The sequence below is a fragment of the Theobroma cacao genome, chromosome 5 (assembly GCF_000208745.1).
Source record: "Theobroma cacao cultivar B97-61/B2 chromosome 5, Criollo_cocoa_genome_V2, whole genome shotgun sequence".
In the NCBI taxonomy this organism is placed as follows: Eukaryota; Viridiplantae; Streptophyta; class Magnoliopsida; order Malvales; family Malvaceae; genus Theobroma; species Theobroma cacao.
In genome coordinates, this window is record NC_030854.1 from 35,796,817 (window position 1) to 35,815,801 (window position 18,985).

At 34.8% G+C, this 18,985-nt stretch overlaps 4 protein-coding genes across 4 annotated transcripts; 1 reads left to right on the forward strand and 3 right to left on the reverse strand.

Annotated features, from left to right (window-relative positions):
• Window positions 1,946–4,451, reverse strand: LOC108660463 (putative disease resistance protein RGA1). The gene has a single exon (XM_018121070.1). The coding sequence runs from the start codon at window positions 4,325–4,327 to the stop codon at window positions 1,946–1,948; it is 2,382 nt and encodes a 793-aa protein (XP_017976559.1). The 5' UTR covers window positions 4,328–4,451.
• On the reverse strand, window positions 6,560–7,219 carry LOC18600032 (uncharacterized protein At5g06450). The gene has a single exon (XM_018121071.1). It carries the CDS (start codon window positions 7,217–7,219, stop codon window positions 6,560–6,562), a length of 660 nt encoding a protein of 219 aa, XP_017976560.1.
• Window positions 9,157–10,591, reverse strand: LOC18600033 (uncharacterized protein At5g06450). The gene has a single exon (XM_007030274.2). The coding sequence runs from the start codon at window positions 10,419–10,421 to the stop codon at window positions 9,783–9,785; it is 639 nt and encodes a 212-aa protein (XP_007030336.2). The 5' UTR covers window positions 10,422–10,591; the 3' UTR covers window positions 9,157–9,782.
• Window positions 15,510–18,964, forward strand: LOC18600034 (leucine-rich repeat receptor-like protein kinase PXL1). The gene is made up of 2 exons (XM_007030275.2): window positions 15,510–18,445; window positions 18,552–18,964. The coding sequence occupies exons 1-2, from the start codon at window positions 15,793–15,795 to the stop codon at window positions 18,950–18,952; spliced, it is 3,054 nt and encodes a 1,017-aa protein (XP_007030337.2). The 5' UTR covers window positions 15,510–15,792; the 3' UTR covers window positions 18,953–18,964.

Below are 18,985 nucleotides of genomic sequence, written 5' to 3' on the forward strand. Positions count from 1 at the left end.
AAAAGCTAATTAGTTTCATTAGAGCATTAATTTAGTTAAAATACATACGATATTTAGCAGATTGTTTGTTTAAAAAATATATATAAATGTGGGAAAAGATGAAATGTGGAACATATTTACGAGATACATAGTCATGAAAATTTATGTAGAGATAATAAGAGTGAAAATAAATTAGGAAGAACTAGAATTAAAATACGATGAAACAAAATATGGAAAAATCAAATTAGGTGAAAAATGTAGTTCTATATAAATGGAGAGAGAATAAAAATAGGATAAGATAAAGAACTATTTAATATAAATAAGATAACTGCTCAATTTGATACCGATGATAGGATGATCGGTCGGGATGCGAGAAGTCGCAATCTCGGGCTTATATTCCTTAGGTTCGGAATCCGAATCAAGGCTCCACCAGTACGATAGGAGGGCCTCTATTTCAAGATTCCGAAATTCTTAATAAATAAAGAGTTTGATTATACAAAAAAAAATTACTTGATAAATAATAATAAATAATAAATGATAAAATAATAACAATTCAGACATATAATAAATAATTAATTTGTGAAAATACATTATACATGACATTAAATAAATAAAAATTAAATAAATCATAGTAAAAAAATAATAATAAATTTAAAATTAAGCATTGAGTATTAAGTGGCATAAACTATAAAAAAAATAATAAATATATATGTATGAAATAAGATCTTAGGCATTAGGTTTGAATAAAGGATTGCTTTATGAAAAATATAATAATAATAAAAAAGTAAAAATATATAAAAATAAAAAATAGTATATAAAAAATAATATAAAAGTTTTGTTCACTAAAATAATATAGAATTATAAACAATTTGTCTAACTATAAGTGAAAAACATAAAAACTTAGAACAAAAAATGTAAAGATAAAGATAAAAATAATAATAATAATAAGAAATAAGAATAGGAAATATGATAATAAAATATATAATAAAATAAAAATAATTAATAATAACAAAAAATATAGATAATTGCATTAGCATAGCATATATGTATTGCATCATACATATCATTGCATATAAATATTTCTGTTTTCGAGTTTAAGCCCCGATGACGAAATCTTCCGGGGATCCTGCGAAGGCGGGTATTTCTCGAAAAGTTCCTTAGGTGAAAAAATGTCCTCGGATCCTACCAGTATGATGGGAGGGCTCGAGAACCATCTTTAATAAAAGGTTTTTACCCGAATTAGGTTCATTATGCACAAAAATATTATTTTAAAAAGAAAACGGACGATGACCCCGATGACAGGAATTATTCGTCGAATTTGCGAAGGCGAGTTTCTCGGATAATTCCCTAGGTGAGAGAATATCCCGAGTCCCACCAGTATGATGGGCGGATTCGGAAAAATATCCTCGATAGAAGGTTATATGTCCGGCATTTTTATCTCACGCCATGCATTTAATCTCGCCACCCATTTACATTCCATTTTATGTTAAATAGGAGATAAAAATAAAAGAATAATAATTCAGAAAATGTAATGAAATTAAAAATTAAAGCCCAATAGGATAATCTAAAAATGATACCGTTCATGGAACGGACGTCCGAGGGGTACTAATCCTTTCTCGGGCGTAACCGTACTCCCGAACCTAGATCTAGAAAATCGTAGACCGGTTTAGGGTTCTTTTCGGTGGGCTTAAAATTAATTTAAGTCTTCATCGATTAGAATCGAGTCAATAGGTGGCCAATCGCACCTAGTAAAAAAAAAAAGATTGGTAGCGACTCCTAATTTAATTTTTTTTTTAGTGAGTTTTTCACGTTTGCGTCTGGCGGTCGGGTTCCCGGACCTGCACGTTACGACACATATTGGAAAATCCTAGCTAGAAACTTGTATACTAGTGCCGAGCAAAATCTTTATTTTTTTCTCAAATTTTTCATAGTCTATATTATATATAAATGCTTTCCTCACCCGAGATTAGAGTTTAAAGCCCCGAGCTTCCGCGAGAGAAGCGGCAAAAACTACCATGGCCATTTCTTCCAGATCCAGCTTGCTGTCAACGATTACTATAGACAAGTTGGATGGTGGGTTTAAGGCTTGGACTACCTCGTCTTCCTTTATACCCGGAGAGATCCTTACATACATTTGCTTGAGATGTATCTTGTTGTGAAGCTTGGCTCTCTTAGCCTCATCCCCATCTATTGCATCTCCTTCCAGTTCAACTTTAATATTTCCAGCAAGGAGGTCCAAGTGTTGTAGATCTCCAATGCTGAGATCTTCAGCATCATTACGATCTGCTCTCACTATGATTCTATTTAAGCTCATGAGAGAAGTTAATTTACCGATCCCTTTTGGGTAGTAAGTCAGACCATAACAGCACTCAATAGAAAGATACCTCAAGTTAATCAAATTCCCGATTCCAATTGGCAATTTCTTAAGACGAAAGCAGTGCCGAATAATCAAGGATTGTAAGTTACGCAATTCACACACTGCTTCAGGTAAATATTCTATATTATAGCAACCATTCAACCTAAGGTACCTCAAGTGAATCAACTTCCCCATTTCACAGCAAATTCCTTTCGCGCCTAGATAAAGCAAGTCAAGCTCCAATAATCTCAGACGGTTGGATTCACTAAACAAGTTCTGCAAGGCTTCATTAGTTGCACCATTAATGTCTCGAGAAACTGCTACTAGGCTTCGCAATTTTTCAGCGCCGTTAATGGACATGGGAAAACCTTTCCGGCCTGCAACCAACCTCAAATGACGAGGTTTTTTGGATGATAAGTCCAATGTCAAATCTACATCCTCCTCTATGGCAAACTCGTATTTTGTCAAAAATCGGACAAAGTCATGTATCATGTCATGCATCTTACAGGATAGAATGCTGCCATCAACTTCTTTTTTAAAATCTTGGTAAAAAGAACGAGCTGCTAAGCATGTAAAGTAATCTTCACCTTGTAATTCTCTCCCAAAATTGACATCAGAGTTCAAATAACCTTGCGCCGTCCAATGCTGGATCAATTCATCTTTACGAATTACATAGTCCTTGGGAAAGAATGCACAGTACAATAAGCATCGTCTTATCGTTGGGGGCAAATCATAATAACTCAATAGTAAAGGTGAAAAGATATCTTGTGCGAAATTTGATTTCCATATCTCACTATTCAAAATATTTTGCCACTCTTCTCTTCGTACTTTATCTCGCAGGAGACATCCTAAAGTTTTTGCAGCAAGCGGCAAACCTTTACACTTTTTTGCAATTTTCCTTCCAATATCCTCAAAATATTTACGCCTATCCCTGTTTCCTTCGGTAAATGCTATTTGAGCAATCATCGACCAACAAACCTCCTCAGATAATTGTTCCAGACGAAAGACATGAGACAAGTCCATTTGCTTTGCAACTGATTCCTTTCGAGTAGTTGCTAAAATCCAACTTCCCGACATGCCATACTGAAAAGTAGCTTTAAACGGCTCCCAATCTTGATCACGATCCGTCCACACATCATCTAAAACAAGAAAGAATTTCTTTCCTTTAATCCTTTCACGAATGTCTTTTAAAAGAATTTCCAGTGAAACTGGATTTTGAAGGTTCGTTGAACCAGGGTGGAGGCCTCCAAGAATTGCTCTAGCAATTTGTGTTTGATCAAAGGGGTCTGAGACACACACCCAAATTTTGTTTTCAAAATGAGACTGAATTCTATGATCATTATAAATTAATTGGGCAAGAGCTGTTTTTCCCATTCCTCCCATCCCTACTATAGTGATGGTACGAATATTCTTGCAACTCCCTTCTTCACTAGTTCCAAAGAGCAATGTACTTATTATGTCTTCTTTGACTCTATCTCGACCAACTATCTGTGACACATCCACAAAAGAAGTGCTTTCGGACCGATTAGGTTGCTTAATTTCACTTTTTATCAATTCAATCCTAACTCTGTCTTTAGCAATCTCGTCTAACTCTTCATTGATTTCTTTTATTCTTGTAGCGATGTCATGACGCCTAGCAACTTGTGTGCCAAAGGAAAAGTACGAAGATAAGGGCCATACCTTCCTCCTTTTAACAGAAGAGGTTTCAACTCCATCTGTTTGCAACTTGTGGAGTGCAGTCTTCCAGTCGTCCAATACGTCTTCAATGTCGTAAGAAACTTGTTTGAACCTATCTAACCAATATTGGACACGTTTGTTGACGAATTGTTTTTCCTCCCCATCTTCAAGCTCGCACTGGATCGCCTTGAGATTGCTTTTAAGCCTTTCGACTTCTTTATCGACGCCCGTCACCAGTCTCCACTCTTCCCGTGCATTTTGAATTGCTATTGCGGCCAGCTCCGGTAAGATCACGGAAACAATAGCTTCGGCCATAGGATACTTGAAAGTAGAGAAACCAGAAGCGATGAAGTCAACTCTAAAAACTCAGTGGGTAATTTGGAAGGGAGAGGAAAAAGTAGTGGAGAGAAGAGATCCACTGCTTCTATACCCAATTATTACAATACATATATCGTTAAGAATAATACTTGCATGACTCGGTGTCCGTGTATGTGCAGTTACTGATTATTTAAATAAAGACATGCAGTTATTTGTAATAAATTATTTTTATTTTTTTTTAAACACTTGTAATTCATGCCTTAATACTTAAATTCATGTCTTGACAAGTGTTATGCATGTAATTATTTTTTTCGTGTATAAATAGGGATGTTTAATTTGAATAAAGTGTGCCTTTATCAGAATAATTTTTGTTCTTCTTTAAAATTTCTTCTCTAATTTATTGCTTCAGACAACAACTTTAGTTCCGTCCATACTTTATCTTCATATATAATCTTTTTCTTTTCTTTTTCTATAGAACACAATGGAAATAGTATACCGGAGCCATCAACAATATTTAAAGATGGAAGATTTTCAAGTAATTGGGATTGTTTTTTTCCACAATGTTTTGCTTTTAAAAAGAGAAGAAAACAATGTTGTAAAATCATGACGTTAGATTGGAACTCATAGAGATAGATATCCACCAACGGATGGGATCTTCTCAAGGTCTGAACACTGATTAAACTTTCCAAAAGTGAGTGCGCTAGGCGGCGGGGGAAGAATAAATTTTCTATGTAACACCTCGCTCATCCGTGGTGGGTCAACATTGTCGTTAGGTGAAGGAAATGTCAAGGAAACTTCTCTATAGGGACATCATACATTCATACTTGACCAATGATTTTACGGTGCCACATGATCTTAAAAAAATACAAAAACAAGCCTTAAACAGAGAACACGGTTCAAATTTGGTTTGAAACATTATCAACCAAAACTCAGCAATCTCCCTGGTATTCTTAACTCAACCGGCAAGGAAATTAATGTGGCAAAAGTGTCAAGTCGATTCAGCTAAAAAACCTGCTGTAGCCTGGCTTTTGAGTTATTGAAAAGAATAAAGTGAGTAAAAGTGGTTGATTTGTAACGCTATCAACCAAGACCCAACAGAATTAATTCATTCATTCAAATTTCTCTAAATCACCTTGAATTTTTTTTTTCAACATTTTTATTGGCTTTTAAAAGAAACTGGGTTGAAGGGAAAGCTGGTTTGAAGGGAAAATAGAAAATGATGACTAGCCCTTTTAATAAGAATTGGATACAGAAGCCATATCTATCAGACAACCGTGCATCCTTAATGCCATTAACTCTAGAATTCTATACAAATCTCAAACTTAAACTCCTAGTAACTTCTTCCCAATCTTGCATGCAGTATAAGCATCAGTTGTAGTTTCGCTCAAAGAACAACTGACAATCAAAATGTAGTTTAAGGAAAAAGAAAATGCAAATTATACATGCTTCTAAAAAGAAATTTTGCCTTTGACAAAGTGACTAAAATTCTTAACCTCTGACAAAATTAATAACAAGATTTTCTGCATTTGTTTCATGAATGCAACATTGTGCTAAAATAAGATTGAGTTATGACAGTAGGGGGCATGATTTTATTGAGTTGGGTATATATTCTCAACATGAAAGGGCTAATAATAGTACGCAAAATTCAGGTTAGTCACTCAAGAATAATCATTATGTAAGAGATTTTGGGATCATCTTCCAATATACAAATTGCAAATGTTAAAAGCACCTTCTGCTTTAACTAGAAATCTCAAATCTGATTCCAAACAGAAAGAGGAAATAAAGTTTATGATGAAAAAAGAGGACCAAAATTCTCTCAGATAATCACCCTTTAACCCCAAATTTTTACAATAGAAAAGGTTATTTAAAATCTTTATTCTCTTAATTACATGGTACTTTTTCTAACTTCTTCTCAATCTTGTGCGCAGCAAAGCATCACAGGATCAGTATATCTGCTCCTCCAGTGAGAACCTGTTGCCAACAGAATTAGACCGTGACATGCCAAGGTACCTCAGCTTAAATGGCACCCTCAGACCTTCATCTGCCAAGCCTCTGCCCTAGCATGCGCCAAGGTGAGCTTGATATCACCCTAAGCCTAGCGTGTTCTTCATTTATTTTCCTACTAAATAAAGTAAAGAAAAGAAAAGGAGCGAGAGGTAGAAGGATGCGGTTTTCACAAATAAAACAAGGAGGAGATCAAGTAAATCAAGAAAACAAGGGCTACCCCATCTATTCCTTTTGCAGAGGAAGCAGGAAAGCATCAACTCCACTGCTCGATAGCCTTCTCCCAACTTTGTATGTAGCATAAGCATCAGTAGCTGCAGACTCAACCTGCTCAAGACTAGGAAAACTATCAGACCTAATCGTCCATATCGACAGTAAAGACCTTGGCAGAATCTCAATGGACAGAACTTTACTAGCCAATTCCCTTCCGCCGTAGGCACTAAGCTCAGGCTGACCAAGAACTTTAGCAGACACATCACTGAGATCCACCGCGTTCCGAATTATTATCCCATATTCCTCTCTCAGGTTCTGAAGGTCTTCTTTCATTCGAACCCCAACAAACATGATATCTTTAACAGCAAAAAATCGTTTTAGAGAGTCAGAAGCAGAAGCAGAGTTTTCAAGCCTAATAAGCACACAACCAAATGCTGAGCGCAGCTTCAGTAGGCCAACGCAGGGTCTGTATTCAGTTCTGAAAACTCCAAGTTTGATCTCTTTCATGCACCATTCTGTGTCAAGCCCGATAACCATATCCCCACTTTCAACCGCATACTCCAATAGTTGATAAATATAAAGGTGTGAATCCTCACCAGGTACCAGCTCAGTCACCAATGGGGTGCCATCGCTCATTGGTAAAACCAGTGACATTTTTGGTGGGCACGACATAGTTGAGAAAGAGATATCACCAAGGAAGCGGATAAAGAAATGATCAAGAGGGATTAGCTAAAAGCAATACTAAATAAATTAAAAAGCTTGCCACGTTGATTCTAATTAAATGGTTTCTTATGCAACAATGAATGTCCACAATTGCACCAGGCCGTGAGCGGTGGGAACTAATAACTCCGTTCTGCTTTGTGTTTCAAGGCTTAATCTGATGGAAGAATATACGAGATTTGGCTGCAATTCCACGCAAGGCTTTCCTTTGTGATAGTGAAGTTAGGGAAAGAGGTTCAGATTGAAATCAGTGGTTCTTATTGTCTGCCATTATATTAACTAGTAACACAGTTAATTTTGTATCTCGTAAACTTTTGTGATCAAGAAGAAACAAATGCAAAGATTATATTCCTTAAACACACCACATTTGTTGGAACCTGCAGACAGTTTTGAGGGTTGAAGGTTTATTGGAGTTTCTCGACCTTGGAAGCGTAAGGGTTGGTCTTCCATCTTCTCTTGGTCTGACAAAGTTTTAGACTCAAATCGCCTTCTACCTCTTAATCATGTTCACCTCTTCTTCAGAAAATCTGATAGCAACTAGGGACGTAGTAATTACATCTGTATAAAAAATATTGGAAGAAACATCCTCAGAAATTTTGACACTATTAAAGAATCAAATTTCAAACCAGCATCGGGCAATGTTGTTTACAAGCACATCCTTCAGATGCTTTCTGGTAGCCTTGCGACCTAATTTCATAACCCTGTAACTAACGCAGATATTACCTTTAAACTTCAAAAAAAAATTCTAAACAAACTCTTTTTTGGAAACGCATTTATTCCTTATTCATCAACAGAGGTTTTCAACATATCACAAAAATAATACATGAATAAACAAAAAGAAGCATGCATTGAACAAGCTACTGAACCATCTTAGTTTTTTAGTGTTAGTTATCCCACCTACGTTTAGGGCCACAAGAACCCACTAAAGAGAAAAGAAAATTGTCCCTTTACCAGCTATCTTCAAATATAAACCATTTCCAATCTTGATTTGAGCTGTAAAACTCTTGTCAATATCAAGAAACAACTTTTCATATGCTATGAGATGATTATAACAACCACTATCCAGCAACCATACACTGTCTTTACCAGAGTCATTCCTCAATTTGGCCATGAGCAACACCTCATCAGCTTCTTTTGTCTGCTCAGCCACTACAGCCTTGTTCTCCTCACTTTTCTTTTTATTCTTGCAGACCTTTTCAACATGACCAATCTGATCACAGGGTCTACATCTTGCATTAGTCCTGTACCAGCAATATTTAGGAGTATGATTACACTTTTTACAGTGTGGACATGGAGGATACTTATCCTTTGATTTTCCTGACTTATCATCACTACTTTTACTCCCTTTATACTTTTTAAAGCTCTCACCCTTAGCCCTCAAGCCTTTGGTTTTGGCAACCAAAGCATTTTCTACAAGACTATCACTTTTAAAGGCTCTTCTCTGCTTCTAATTAGCTTATTTGCAGAGATCTTGGTCAGATCTTTTCAATCTTCCATAGAGGAGATTTTAGCCTCAAACCTCTCTGGAATACTGACTAGTATTTTATTGACTATTTTCTTCTCAGACACCTTTTCTTCCAACATTCTAACGTAAGTCACAAGCCTCAACAACTTATCAGTGTAATCCTGTATGTTTTCTTCCTCTCTCATTCTTGACAATTCAAATTGTCTAGAGAGATTTAGTACCTACATTACTTCGGTGCGATCACTTCCTTGATACTCTTCCTTTAGGGTATCCCAAACCTGCTTTGGATCTTCAAAGTTCATGATCTTGGCAAATATAGCCCTAGATACTACTAACTACAAGCATATAAGTGCTTTGTAATGCTTTGCTACTTCTTCAGAATGTTGTTTGGTTTTTTCTTATTTGACCAAATAAATAAAAGTAAAGAAAAATATCCGCTCTCAAAGCCCAATTACTTGGCCTAATATTTTCCCAAATAGGCCTAGTACAATGGCTGGTACAAGGCGAGGTTGGCCAGACAACCCAATCCCTCCCTCAACGTCAGCTTCAGTGCTTCCCATTCCCTTAAGGGCCATTTCCACTAAAGCTTAGCTTAGTCCAAAACTCATTCAGGCCAAGCCTACTTAATAAACTATAGCCTTCACGGTATCTTCCCTCTGATGATGAAATGATTGAGGAAAGTAATGGCTTAGGCATGAAGCCATGTGGGGGGCGCCTAATCTTTGAACCCCAAATTGGTTTATCAAAATGTAAACAAATATTCGTCAAAAAGATGTACAAAAAAACATCTAAGCACTTTCCATGCATGCCAATGTGAGAATGTCGCTACAAAATAATGGGGATTTTGAGTACATTTTTTTTTCTAAGGAAACTGCCCTTTGCATTATTTCCTTTTCATATATTAAAGAAAAGGAAAAAAAGAGAGAAAGGTGGAAGGATGCGGTGTTCCTCAAATAAAGCTAAGTCAAAAACTATGCCGAGGCCTTAGGATGAGATCAAGTAAATCAAGAAAACAAGGGCTACCCCATCTATTCCTTTTGCAGGAAAGCATCAACTCTCAGTGCCTAACAGCCTTCTCCCAACTTTGTATGTAGCATAAGCATCAGTAGCTGCAGATTCAACCTGCTCAAGACTAGGAAAACTATCAGACCTAATCGCCCATATTGACAGTAAAGACCTCGGTGGCAGAATGTCAATGGACAGAACCTTACTAGCCAATTCCCTTACACCGTAGGCACTAAGCTGAGGCTGACCAAGAACTTTAGCAGACAATTCACTGAGATCGACCGCGTTCCGAATTATTATCCCATATTCCTCCCTCAGGTTTTGTAGGTCTTCTTTCATTCGAATCCCAACAAACATAACATCCTTAACAGCAAAAAATCGTTTTAGAGAGTCAGATGCAGAAGCAGAGTTTTCAAGCCTAATGAGTACGCAGCCGAATGCTGAGCACAGCTTCAGTAGGCCAACGCGGGGTCTGTATTCAGATCTGAAAACTCCAAGTTTGATCTCTTTCATGCACCATTCTGTGTCAAGCCCGATAACCATATCCCCACTTTCAACCGCATGCTCCAATAGTTGATAAACATAAGGGAGTGAATCCTCACCAGGTACCAGCTCAGTCACCACTGGGGTGCCATCGCTCATTGGGAAAACCAGTGACATTTTTGGTGGGCACGGGCACGACATAGTTGAGGAAGAGATATCGCCAAGGAAGAGGATAAAGAAATGATCGCGAGGGATTAGCTAAAAGCAATACTAAATAAATTAAAAAGCTTTGCAAATTGATCCTAGCTAAATGGTTTGTTGTGCAACAATGAATGTACACAACTGCACTAGGCCGTGAGGGGTCGGAACTAATAACCCCGTCCTGCTAAGTGTTCAAGTCTTAATCTGATGTCAGAATATACGAGATTTGGCTGCAATCCCACGCAAGGCTTTCTTTTTTGATAGTGAAGTTAGGGGCCCCGTCCTGCTTAGTGTTCAAGTCTTAGTCCGATGTGAGAATATACGAGATTTGGCTGCAATCCTACGCAAGGCTGTCCTTTTTGATAGTAAAGCTAGGGGAAGGAGGTTCAAATTATAAATTTTATCCCGTTTTATTTTTATATGATTTATTACTAATTATAAATTTTATATTATATAAAAATATTTCTTATATTTTTAAAAATTTACTTTTAATAAATAAAAAAATACAATTTATTTTTTTTTCATTGTGAATGAAAGAATTTGTAATCAACAAAAAGTTATTTATTAAATATCTATGATAAATTTAATAAAAATTAGAACTTATATAAATTGTTTTGCCAAATAGTTCACCTATAAAAAAGAGCTTATAAAAATAAATTTATCAAACAAATTTAACTTAATTTTAAAAATTATTATTTTTTATAAAAATTTTATAATAATTTTTAAATTAAAAAAAAATTAAATCAAACAGGCTTTTATTAATATGTATCAAAAGTTTAAAGGTTTGATGGTGCAGCATGCAGTGGGTTTCGTTTAGTATTTTTGGGGCTTTAGCTCTGCTTGTGTTTTTTATTTTGATTTTCTAGTTCAACACTGCTTGTTGTATAGCTATTGGAAAAGGGTTTTTGGGTTCTTGTTTCCACCATGCTAGCTCTTTGTATTTTTTTCAGCTTTCTAAAAAAAAAAAGTTTTAAATTTTTTTATCAAATATTGAATTTTATTAAGTATCAAATTAAGATAAAATACTATATTCACAAATCTCATTTTAAAATTTTATTAGATTTGAAGTTTTTTTGCTTTTTTGTTAAATATTAAATTTTATTAAGTTTAGAAGGAAATATGAATTGATTTTTTTAAGTAAGTATTTATATCATAAAATATTTATATAGTATTGGATATAATTTTTTTAAAATGTTTTAAAACAAGAGGGATCAAAACATTTTTAGAAATGTTTTGAAGAGTTTTTTGGATTTTACTCATAATTTGACAAAATCGATCTATCTATGTATTATTAAATAAAATACTTAAAATATATATTAATAATTTTAAATAAATTTTATAATATAATAATATCACAAATCTAATTGAAAAAATCTTATCTAAAACTCGATTTGAGTAAGTTAAGCCCATGAGCTACCCAATCATTCACAAGTAATTGATCAAATTCAAATTTATAAATATTAGACAGATTTCTTAGTGTCCGTTTGGCATAATTTATTTTTAACTTATTTACTACTTAAAAGTGAAAGTTGGGCCAAATAGGATTTCGTGAAAAGCTCTTAAAAAAAATAACTTTTTTTCTAAATAATAAAATCTAAAAAAAAAGAGTTTAAAAAAAATTCCAATTAAGAGTTTTATCTTCTCTTATTATGAAAGTTATTTTTTTCCAAAAAAATCCTCTCTCAAAAAATACTTCCTCCCGCTCTCTCTATCGATCTCCGTCTTCTCTCTCCCTTTTGTAAATTATCATTCTTGGGTTTTTTTTGTTCTTACAAAAATTAAGAAAAAAGAAGATCCAAAATTCAAAACTGCATTCAGGTATTGTTTTTTTTTCTTTTTATTTTGTTTTTCATTTTATTTTCAATCGTTTTTTTTAAACTTTGAAAACTCTTTTTATTAGTTGATATTTCTCAGTTTATTATTTGATATGATAATTATATGATGTTATTTATTCTTAACTTCTTTATGATGTATATAATATTTGATAATTATGATTGAAATAATTAATCAAATAAATCAATAATTGTTGAGATAAATTATATGAAAATTGAGATAATATTTGTTGATTATGGTTGTTGAGATAATATTGTTTATGGAGGTGAACTTTATTAGTAAGGACATCAATAGCTAAACATGATTTTCCTAAATTATTACTACCACCTTAGACTTCTCTTTTTCTTTTTTGAGTTCTCTTAAGATTTTAGTAGTAGACTCATTACTTTCTTTCATATCTTTTTTTATGATATATTATTAATTATAAACTTTATGATATATAAAAATCTTTTTTTATATTTTCAAAATTTTATTTTAAATAGATAAAAAAATAAAGTTAATATTTTTTATTTTAAATAAAGAAATTCTTGATTAATAAAAAGTTATTTATTAAATACTTTTTATGGTAATTTTAACTAAAATTAGAATTTATATGAATTGTTTTGCCAAACAGTTTATTTATAAAAAAAGGCTTATAAAAAATAAATTTACCAAATAATTTTAACTTAATTTTAAAAGCTATTATAAAAAGCTATTATTTTTCATAAGAGTTTTATAATAGCTTTTAAGGTAAAAAAAAAAAAAAACCAAGCCAAACATGCTCTTATTTTAAATTTAAATTTTTTTTCTTAAAAATGTTAAATTGCAGTTTACAAGAAAATAATGATAAATTCTAACACTAATCAAATCATGCTCATACAAATAAAAGAAAATCTTTAGACTAAATTTGTGTGATATCAAGTCAAAGTAATATATATATAAATTAAAACATAAATAAATGTTAAATATATTACAATATTCTTCTTGAACAAGAATAATATAACTCATATTTTGAGATTATAATCCAATTTTTAATTTATTCGTACAATCATCTTAATAATATTTTATTAATTATCTTAATTTTTATATATTTTTAATATAATTAATTATATTATAATTATTATAAAATTATGTGACGTTCTCAATTTGGAGCCTAAAGCCCTTATACTTTACCGAAAGACTAGGCCTGATTTTGCAATCCTCAGCAAAACATAAGTATGTATAAAACTTATCACATTATTCTCAACTCCTACAAGTTTTTTAACTCTAATTTAATTACCTCCAATAATTCAAAAAATATATATAATTTCAAGAGGATTTTATAATATTATGTTTACAGTTATATATTCTTATCAATGATATTAATGGTATAAATCAATTTAATACTGTTACCAAGTAATGTGTTTCACTCCTTTTAAATATATAGCATAAGTTCATGGCATATTTCACGACTCACAAGTTGTGCATGCCACGTAAGAAATGAAAAATGTCATGTAAAAGCATATAAATGAAATTTTCATGTAAAAGTAGAAAATACAATTATAGCATACTAATTTTCTTATTTGACCAAATAAAAAATAAAGAAAATCTTTGCTTTCAAAGCCCAATTACTTGGCCTAATGTTTTCCCAAATAGGCCTACTACAAAGGATGCTGCAAGGGGAGGTTGGCCAAACAACCCAATCCCTCCCTCAAGAGCCACATCCACCAAGCTTATAATAGTCCAAAACTCATCCAGGCCAAGTCTACTTAATAAACTATACCCTCCACAGTTTCTTCCCTCTAATGATGAAATGATTGAGGAAAGTGGTGGCTGAGGCATAAAGCCATGTGGGAGCACCTAATCTTTGAAGCCCAAATTGGTTTATCAAAATGTAAACAAATATTCATCAAAAAGATATATAAAAAAAAAAAAACATGTAAGCACTTTCCATGCATGCCAATGTGAGAATGTCCCTACAAAATAATGGGGATTTTGAGTACATTTTTTTTTATTAAGGAAACTGCCCTTTGCACATGGCCTCCAGCCCTCTCCACCTTCACTTATGGCTTGCATTATTACCCTTTCATATATTAACTCAAATTATTAATAATTTTCCCTTTCATATTGGATTCTTATCTTCTTTGTTTTAAAAAAATTATAATGATTGCTAGAAGCCAGATGGGTGCATGTGCATATCAAAAAATGGGCTATAAATTTTTTTTTTTTCTTTGAGAAAGGAATGGTGTTTGGTGAACAAAGACAATGGTTGTTTAGGTCATCAATGGGAGAACATTTCACTATTGGGACCCACCACCTTCCTCTTTCTCTCTCTGTCTCTCATAGAAAGTTCCAAGTTGTCTATTGTTTTCTTCATTTTTTTTTCTTTTTTAGAAAATTATCAACTCTATAACATGAAGAGATGCTTTTCTGCTAAATCAGCCATGTTTTGATGCAAGAACAAAAACTCTAAATTTTCTTTTTAAATTTGATTTTGCACATATACAGATGTCTGTTCGTGCACAAGAAGACGACAACAATGTCAATCAGACAACTCCTCATAACAGTTCACCTTATACACCAAAAGAGACTCAATGTGCTTAATATTTGTCAAGTTTTGGCAACATGTATCTCAAAAAGAAATCAGTTATAAGGTTGATAGCTTTTCAGGAGCCCATTGGCAAATGGGACACCTCAGTTAAAAAATATTCCCTAGCCTGTAAGGGAAAAAGAATTTGTTATGTCCTTTGGATTGATTATTATACTGTTATAATTATGGTATAATGATGATAATGATTGTTGGATTTGCCTAGAGCATTTTTTTTATAGCATTGGTATGAGGCCAAGCAGCTAAAAGAGAGAAACTCAACCAGGTAAATATACCATGCAGCAAACAGTATATAGTTAATTACAATAATTTCTTCAATATTCAATCAGTTCTATGCTTTTAATTTCCCTGCCAGAAGATTAAGATGTCATAGAATTTGTCAGAAAAAGAAAAAGTAAGTTGGGTTGCTGGTTTAAATGACTATTTGTATGAATCTTTTTGTCTGGTATATGACAGTAAAGTGAGTAATTTTATAAGGTATATAACAAGAAGAGTGAGGTGATCAAACTTGTTCCTTGCATTCAAACACAAAAATTACTTGGTGTTGCAGTTTGAGGAGTTTTAGATTTCCATCTTGAAATAAGAAAGAATTTCAGAGGAAAGAAAGACAGAATTACTAGTTTATCACCCACTTGGGTTGACTATGATAAATAATTTAAGAAGAAATCATAATCAACAATCACTGGAAACACATTCCCACCATGTTTTAGTGTCTAGGAGATTTGTAATAAGTCCAAAGCTTTACAGTCATTAACTGCAGATAATTAGCTGGTGTCAATCCCAAGAACCCACGAACTGATATTAAATTAATCAAACCCTCACTAATTGATTATTACTAGCTAACAAGCTTTAATTATTCTCTTTATGATCTCTTATATATTAACCTTCTTGGTCACCCTCTAGCTCCTTTGTTCCACCATAGCCAAAAATGTTTTACTTTTAGGAGGAACAAACTCTTAGAAGAGAAGCAAAATGAAATCCCACTTGCTGTTCTTCTACTGTTACATTGGTCTCTCCCTTGTTTTTGCTAAGGGAGCTAAGATAATGCCAGTGCCAAATGATGAAGCATCTACCTTACTGTTGATGAAAGGTAGTTTTGTTGATGCATCGGATATGCTCAAAGATTGGAAAATGCCAAGCAATGTGGTTGAAACCAGATCAGCTCATTGTAACTGGACAGGAATTTGGTGCAACTCCAGAGGCTTTGTAGAGAAACTTGATCTTTCCAATATGAATCTCAGCGGCATTGTATCAGACCATGTTCAAGGTTTGCGCAGCCTCTCTGTCCTCAATCTCTGCAATAACGGGTTCGATACATCATTGCCAAAATCGCTTGCCAATCTCACTTCATTGAAGAGCATTGATGTAAGCCAAAACAACTTCATCGGCAGCTTCCCAAAAGGTCTTGGAATGGCCTCGGGATTGACTTATGTCAATGCATCAAGCAACAATTTGTCAGGCTATCTCCCAGAGGATCTTGGCTATGCAACTTCACTTGAAAGCTTAGATCTCAGAGGGAGTTTCTTCGAGGGTACGATTCCTACCTCTTTCAAGAATCTGCAGAAACTGAAGTATCTTGGCCTTTCAGGCAACAATCTGACAGGAAAACTTCCAAGAGAGCTCGGACAGCTTTCTTCTTTAGAAACCATCATTCTTGGTTACAATGAGTTCGAAGGAGAAATACCAGAGGAATTTGGCAATCTCACCAATCTTCAGTACCTTGATTTGGCAGTTGGCACTCTCAGTGGTCAGATTCCACCTTCACTGGGTAGGCTAAAACAACTAACTACAGTTTACTTATATAAAAATAATTTCACAGGAAGGATTCCAGCGGAGCTTGGCAACATTACTTCACTAGTGTTCTTGGATCTTTCTGACAACCAGATTTCAGGAGAGATACCAGCAGAGCTAGCAGAGTTGAAGAATTTGCAGCTGTTGAATTTGATGCGCAATCAGTTGAATGGTCCAGTTCCCATTAAGCTTGGAGAATTGACCAAACTAGAGGTACTTGAGCTATGGAAAAATTCTTTGACAGGTTCTCTGCCAATGAATCTTGGACGAAACTCACCCTTACAGTGGTTAGATGTGTCATCAAATTCATTATCTGGTGAGATTCCACCAGGTTTATGTGATTCAGGGAATCTCACTAAGCTACTTCTCTTCAACAACTCCTTTTCTGGTCCAATCCCAGCAGGTCTCTCAACATGTAAGTCACTGGTTCGTGTTCGAGTCCAAAACAATCTGATTTCTGGGACTATTCCTATTGGTTTCGGAAGTCTCCCCATACTTCAACGTCTGGAATTGGCAAAAAACAATCTCACAGGCCAAATTCCAGACGATATAGCTTTGTCAACATCTCTTTCTTTCATCGATGTTTCTTGGAACCACCTTGAATCAACCCTCCCTTCCAGCATCATTTCCCTTCCTAATCTCCAAACATTCATCGTCTCCCACAACAACTTGGCAGGGAAATTTCCCGATCAGTTTCTAGACTGTCCATCATTATCTGTGCTTGATCTCTCAAGCAACCATTTCTCTGGAGAAATTCCAGAGAGTATAGCTTCTTGTGAAAAGCTGGTCAATCTAAACCTTAGAAACAACCAGTTCACTGAAAAAATCCCAAAAGCACTTGCAACAATGCCCACATTAGCCATGCTTGACTTGTCAAATAATTCTCTGGTTGGCTTGATACCAGAGAATTTTGGAACCTCACCGGCCCTGGAAATGCTTAACTTGTCATACAATAAGCTTGAAGGTCCAGTCCCATCTAATGGTTTGTTAATGACCATTAATCCTAATGACCTGGCTGGCAATGCTGGTCTTTGTGGTGGCGTACTACCTCCATGCTCTCAGAGTCCCATACAAACACCACGGCGGCCAAGCAACATGCACGTCAAACACGTCGCTACTGGATTTATCATCGGAGCTTTGGTAATATTATCTGTTGCCATAGCATTTTTTACTGGAAGATGGCTATATCAAAAATGGTACTTATATAACAGCTTCTTCGGTGATAAGTTCAAAGAGAGTAACAAAGAATGGCCCTGGAGACTGGTTGCATTTCAAAGGCTCAGTTTTACAAGTAGTGACATACTCTCCTGCATAAAGGAATCAAACATCATTGGCATGGGAGGAACTGGTATAGTTTACAAGGCTGAAGTCAATCGTCCACGAGCAGTTGTGGCAGTTAAGAAGCTGTGGAGATCAGAGACCGACATTGAGAGCAGTGATGATCTATTTGGAGAAGTGAATCTCCTGGGAAGACTTAGGCACAGAAACATTGTAAGGTTATTGGGATATGTTCACAATGAAACCGATGTGTTGATGGTATATGAGTACATGCCGAATGGGAATCTTGGGACAGCTGTGCACGGTAAACAAGCAGGGAAGCTGTTGGTTGACTGGGTTTCGAGGTATAACATAGCAGTTGGTGTTGCACAAGGGCTGAATTATCTCCACCACGACTGCTATCCCCCAGTCATCCACCGGGATATTAAGTCTAACAACATTCTGCTTGATGCAAATCTTGAGGCCAGAATTGCAGATTTTGGGCTGGCAAGAATGATGATTCATAAGAATGAAACCGTTTCAATAGTAGCTGGATCATATGGATATATTGCACCTGGTCTGTTTGATATCTATGATTTTTTTGATCAAAGGTTTTTCTTTCCATTTTTTGCCATAGCAAGAAACTATTTTCTAATATGTTAGTCAACTGTTTCCTCTGACAGAATACGGGTACACTCTGAAGGTTGATGAGAAGACTGACATCTATAGCTTTGGTGTAGTTCTTCTAGAGCTTCTAACTGGGAAAATGCCATTAGATCCTTCTTTTGGAGAATCCATCGATATAGTTGAGTGGACTCGAATGAAGGTTAAGAAAAGCAGAGGATTAGAAGAAGTACTAGATACGACCATAGCCGGCCAGTGCAAGCATGTCCAAGAAGAGATGCAACTTGTCCTCAGGATTGCACTTCTTTGTACTGCAAAACTCCCCAAGGACAGACCATCCATGAGAGACATCATTACAATGCTTGGAGAGGCAAAGCCACGAAGGAAAAGTGTTTGTCACGACAATTCTAGCAAAGAGAGGCCTATCTTTAGCACCTCACCAGTTATAGGTCTTCTATAGTTTTTTTTTTCCCTTTCAGGCTATTGTTTTCTC